We start from the raw sequence: 6,000 nt of genomic DNA, 5'->3' as shown, positions 1-6,000 counted from the left end.
AAATCAGGGGGCACCAGCTGCGCGACAGGCAAATCGTCCTACAGATACAACATGTCAATTCTCTAGTGGTTCAGCTCCAAGGTTAGCACCATCAACTGTCTACTAAGCCCTCCGAATTCTCGTTTAATATGAGTTGAAATTGCACATTAAATTTTAATTATTTTGATGGTGTGATTTATACAATGCTAATTCATTTGTAATTTCCTTTGATTGTCTGATCTATGATGTGGTAATGAAGAGTAAAACACGGCTAACACTACAAAAATAATTCAATTTTTAAGTATGTTATTTAGAGATCTCAGCATAATGAAATTGTTAACAAGGCTAACGCGGAAGTTACCAATCCATGTGCAGTGGGAGATGATTTGCTTCAAAATTACATGATAATATACATTGATAGAGAATTACCTAGCAACTAAGTTATCTTCCGATGAAAGTATTTTTATTTCGATCTTATTGGCAATTGTAGAGACAAATTTAAATTAATATAAATTTAGCTATGTTTTAGTAGTGTTGACACAAAACAGTACTATAGTATAGGGTAATTTTTTTGTTTGCATTGCACGATTTGTTTTTGCCAACTTGGACTGGCCCCCCTATACCTAAATTCTGGCTCCGCCCCTGATAGGATGACATGACATACCCATGGGGTTTTTGCAAGCGGTGCCATAGGCCCAAAGTGTTTCATTCAGCTTCCTTGCCCAGTCTTTCCTAGACTTTGCACCGTCTTCTATAATATTGTCTTTATTTCTCGGTTTGAGAGTTCAACTTGACACAAACATATGTGCTAGTATACACTTAAGTGGCTTGCCATCTATTCTTGCACTGTAGATTCAGATTCTATCCTAGTCGTTCCCGTTTCATGTTCTATTGGAGGTTTAAACCTTTGTAATCCATAGATCGATGTGTGTTGACAGAAACAAAAAGGTTAATTCATAACAAGAGCAAATCTTGGTACCGCTAGTTTTTCGCTGCTCTACGTACCACGCGCGGTGCATGCGCTGCTGAAGGAACCGTGTCTCCCCGCCGGACGTTAGGATTCTGTGCGCACGCTATCTTAGATTTTCCCATTAATCTTTCAGCAATTCTTTTTTTTTTACAGTAATCTTTCAGCAATTCGTTACGTTATATTCTCACTTGTAGGGTGCTGATACGAGTTATTTCAGCAATTCAGCAATTTGGTTTGGTTTGATTATTCTTGAAGATATTCCGTGAGAGAAGATATGGAACCGCACGGCAAGGGATGCATGATATTTCAATGTTTCCGATCTTAAAAGTTAAATTGCTCACCAAAATTTATTGATTCCTTTCATTTGACCTACACTATATAAGGGGTGGCTAGGTAAATGGTACCAGTAATGGATTCTCAAAAACAAAACTAAATCTGAAAGAAAAATACTTTGTGCAGACAAACAGTTCACCAATTGCCTACAGGCACCAGATAATCCATCAAACACTTCACCTTTTTCTTGCCTCTCAGTTTCCGAAATGCACCCGATTCGATCTGCCGAATCCTCTCCCTGCTGACACCCATGATGTTGCCAATCTCCTGCAAAGTTCTTATCCTACCATCATCGATTCCAAACCTAAGCTTGACAACTTGTCTCTCACGTGGGCTCAGAGTATCCAGTGCCTGATGCACATCTTTCTTCATTGACATTCTATTCAGCATTTCTTCAGCTGTCTCAGCGCTGGGATCAGCTGTGACCTCCTGAAAATGGGAGCACGTTCTTGTTTGAGTTCTATATACAGCAAGCGCGGGTGAGATACAAAATACAAACGAGACGGCACCTGGTAAGTCATGTCTGTGCTTCCAATTTTGCTATCAAGGGATACACTATACTTCGGGAGGTTCACTGCTGCTTCGACACGTTTGACTGGCATACCAGTGTCCACTGCTATTTCCTCATTAGAGGGTCGCCTTTTAAGTTTACGGCGAAGTCGTTTTGTGCACTCCTTCACACGATAACTTGCCTCAACCATGTGAGCCTGGTAATCAGAATAAACCAGCGTAAGAAATATTGCAGCTAAGAGAACCAGCATTGATAAAATACAAGTATCAAATACAAATTAGCATTCATTCCTGCCGTCTGGTAAGATCCATGCCCACTGTCTGGTAAGTTGAAGCAAATGAACTGAGACGATCTCAGAGAATCATACACAAATCGTAGTTAACCGGAATCATCAATTAACAGAGAATATTAAAAGAGAAAGTCGACAGGAGTAATATTGCAGTGATGCAATGTCTTTTCACTCTATGAAACGAAAAAAGACAACACTAACTGCCAAAAGTACCAAAGACGTCTGACCCAAGTAATACCCGTAATCATCATATGAATCATTCTTTCTCCTGCTCCCACGACCTAGGCGACAGGCGGTAGCCGGTCTACCCTACTCCCCGGTGAGACCCAGTGCCCCCTCTTCCTCTGCTGTGCTCAAGCGCCGGGGGGGGCAGGGACTCTAGGGCTTTGGTCCGGTGGTGGTGGTAGGGTTACGAAAAAATTTAGGGTTTGTCTCCGATCGGAGGTGACGAGACGATGGCATCATCGTCAGCATGGATAAGGTCTCCACGCCTCACTGTCATTCTGGCGGTTCTTCTTTGTGGCATGTGGGAGAGTAGAACCAGATCAGCTTCTTTTGCTTTTCTTCTGCAGTTTTGTCTCGGTCGTGCTGTCCTGCGGAGTGGAGAACGTAGTTGTGCATCTTGGTCCTCCAGCTCCAGTGCTGACCGACAAAGGTTGGCTAGCCTTGGCTTCAGCAGGGAGCGTGTGAGATTTGTGTTCCCCGACTCTATGGCCGGGGCATGGGGCATTCTACAGGCCCTTTCCGGTGTGTCCTTCTCCACGTCAGTGATTTGCTGCGCAGATCGCAGCCGCCGGCGTCTTCTAGTCTACATCAACGACTTCCCGGCCGTTGCTTATACAAGCTTGTGGGCTTCAACAAGTTTGCTCCATTGAGACAGAAGCCCAGAGGCGGCAACAAACTTTGCTTAAGGCGCGCGGCCGATGGATGCAGGAGGAAGAAGACTTTGGCAACCCCAGGGACCTGGATGGATATTTCAATTTGTTGAGAAGTGTTTTTGTAAGGGTCTGTTCAACTTAATATGTGGCCTTTGGCCTTTCCGGAAAAAACCCGTCAACTGTACCATGTGTCTCATTGCAAGAAACTAGCATCAATGCGTTATGCTACAAAATAAATAGTTATCTCGCATTTGCACATAGACTAGCAGTTTCACCAATTTGAATGGGTTCACTCGTACTGCAGAATCTCAGAAATTGTCTAACTTAATTCAGCTTGCACTCATGCATGATAGTAATATTAGGCACCAAGTCACAATCAGTATGACCACAGCAGCCAGCAGGTGGGTACACAGAATAGTGCAACAAAACATAAAATAACTAAAAGGACAAGGATGGCCAACATACTGGTAAGCGAAATATCTGGGTTTGCTCAGAGACAGATTTTCGCATTGCTTGTTTGATCCACCAGTGCGAATATGTAGAGAACCGAAAACCCTTTGATGCATCAAACTTTTCAGCACCTCTTATAAGGCCCTGCATTCCTTCCTGTAATGAAGACCTAGAACTAAAATATCCATGCTAAATACAGCATAGAAGTAACCATACTTATTAACCACAACAGCTAAAGAAAAGTCCATGTACCTGAATAAGATCATAAAGCTCCAACCCTGGACCTTCAAATTCTCTGGCAATAGAGATTACAAGTCGCACATTAGATGTTACCATTCTGTTTTTGCAATGAATACCATGATCAAGACGTTTCCGCAAAGTGTTCTCATCAGTTCCAGCTGCAGCTGCCCACTGTGGGAAGGTTGGTTGACCACCATTGTATTCTGCAAGCTCACCTTGAATTGCCTCCAGCTTCAAGAGATCCTGCACCAATTCAAGGTAATCTTGCATATTTAGCTCCAAAACTGGCTCTAAATGAAAAGAACAATACTACATTCACGTCAGCACTCCATCTCACTAGGATTTCGATTACTAGGTCCAGCAATATCTCGAGTACAAGCAACGCGGCATTGGTGTTCGTCGAGCTCTCGCCTAAACCCGCGCCTCTCTCCTTTGCTCTCGGTTTCTGGCCAGCAGTTTCACCACCGCCACCTACTCTCCAGCGCCACACACGCACTTAGTTCACCAGGTTGTGCACCAGCTCGGATGGTGCGTCGCTCCACTGAACGAGAACTTAAACAAGAGAATCGGCACTGCGGCGAAGAACTCATTGCCGGAGCACCTTCCCAGGGACCAGCGAATGAGCATCAGGTGAAGGCAACTGAGGTAATACTTGATAGTCCGGCTTTAGAACCTTGCGGAGGAAGGAAACCTGAAAACAGGATAAACTTTGGTTGACGCTGGCAGACCTAGCCAAGAGGCCACTTCGCTGACGCTCTCGGACACCTCCAAGGAACCGAAGAACTTGAAAACCAATTTGTAATTTGCTCGGGGAGTGACAGAGGCCTAAATATAGGGTTGGAGCTTCAAGAAGACCTCATCACCAACTGATAGGAGCTGGGATCCTACCAGGTCTAGCACGTAGGTTCTAGGGGTGGAAGGAGGGTTGGCGTGGAGGAAGGCGAGGCAGGCGGCGCTGGGGCGCCGTCGTCGCGAGCGAGCGTGAGAGAGAGAGAGGGCACAGGGGGCGTCGGCTAGGGTTAGGTCTCCCGGCTCCCTTCAGGAAGCCGAGCAAATATGATTGCTTCTGCTTAATCTCAAAACGGGTCCTTACATGAGTTTATATAATCCTCCTAATGATATAATTGGGCTAAGCCCCTAACACGATAAGATAAGTTGGGCTAGGCCCCTAACTGCCTGCGCTGTGAGGCCTTCTCCGGCTATAGTGTATGCCGGTCGTAACATCTCTCCCCGTTTGCGCAAACAACTCGTCCTCGAGCTGAAAGTCGGGAAAGTGCTGGCGAAACTCGTCGAGGTGCTCCCAAGTGGCGTCCTCCTCCGGAAGTCCCTGCCACTGAATCAGCAAGCGCCACGCACCCCGGCTCTGCTGGGCCTTCAAAACCTTCGGTGGACCAGGAAGTAGACGGCCCTCGAAGGTCGGAGGCAGATCCGGCGTGGCCGCCGGTGGCTCGCTGCGAAAAGGCTTCAACAAGCCCACATGGAAGACGTCGTGGATGCGAGCACCCGGTGGCAGCTGAAGGCGGTAGGCGACGTGGCCGAAGCGCTCCAACACCTGAAACGGCCCAGCAGGTCTAGTGACTGCGTAGAGCGGTGAAGTAGGCGCAGCCACAACCAGTCGCCCACCGCGAACTCCGCCTCGCGGTGGTGAGCGTCGTAGTACTTCTTGAACAGCTGTTGGGCCTGGAGAAGACGCTGGCGCACCTCGGCAAGGATCTCATCCCTGCCGCGGAGAAGCTCGGCCGCCGCCTCGGTCCGGGCCGTGTCCGGCTGGAACGGCAAGATGGGTGGCGGAGGACGACCGTAGACCACCTCGAAGGGCGTGGCACGCAGGGCAGAGTGGTAGGAGGTGTTGTAGCAGTACTCCGCCCAAGAGAGCCAGTCGACCCATGCACGTGGGCGATCACCTGTAACACAACGTAAGTACATGGCAATCACCTTGTTGACCACCTCAGATTGGCCGTCCGTCTTGGCCGTACTGAGGCGGAGCTTCACGCCCGCCATCCGAAACAGGTCGCGCCAGACATGTCCCGTGAACACCGGGTCGCGGTCGCTGACGATCGAGGACGGAAACCCGGAGGACGGAAACCCGTGAAGGCGGACGATGCCATCGAAAAAGGCCCGCGCGACGGAGGTGGCGGTGTAGGGATGGCCGAGCGCAATGAAGTGCGCATACTTGGAGAAGCGGTCGACCACCGTAAGGATGACGGACTTGCCGCCCACCTTGGGGAGGCCCTCAATGAAGTCCATGGAGATGTCGGCCCAGACCTGAGAGGGCACCTCCAGGGGCTGTAGCAGCCCCGCCGGCTGTAGTGTCTCCATCTTGTTGCGCTGGCATGTCACGCAAGACCGC

General features: G+C 48.3%; 1 protein-coding gene across 1 annotated transcript in view; it reads right to left on the bottom strand.

Annotated features, from left to right (window-relative positions):
• Positions 1-1,236: 1,236 nt before the first annotated feature.
• The window catches only part of LOC123092116 (RNA polymerase sigma factor sigB), a 28,533-nt gene continuing 23,769 nt past the window's right edge, over positions 1,237-6,000 (bottom strand). Inside the window, exons 3-6 of the mRNA XM_044513796.1 lie at positions 3,663-3,893; positions 3,426-3,566; positions 1,792-1,989; positions 1,237-1,711 (exon numbers count right to left, since the gene is read on the bottom strand). Of these exons, the coding sequence (XP_044369731.1) occupies positions 1,418-1,711; positions 1,792-1,989; positions 3,426-3,566; positions 3,663-3,893 (864 nt within the window). The 3' untranslated portion in view covers positions 1,237-1,417. The remainder of the gene's footprint in view (positions 1,712-1,791; positions 1,990-3,425; positions 3,567-3,662; positions 3,894-6,000) is intronic.

Source organism: Triticum aestivum, chromosome 4B (genome assembly GCF_018294505.1).
Source record: "Triticum aestivum cultivar Chinese Spring chromosome 4B, IWGSC CS RefSeq v2.1, whole genome shotgun sequence".
NCBI classification, from domain to species: Eukaryota; Viridiplantae; Streptophyta; class Magnoliopsida; order Poales; family Poaceae; genus Triticum; species Triticum aestivum.
Note: the sequence above shows the minus strand (reverse complement) of the source record. Positions and strands in the feature narration are given on the sequence as shown.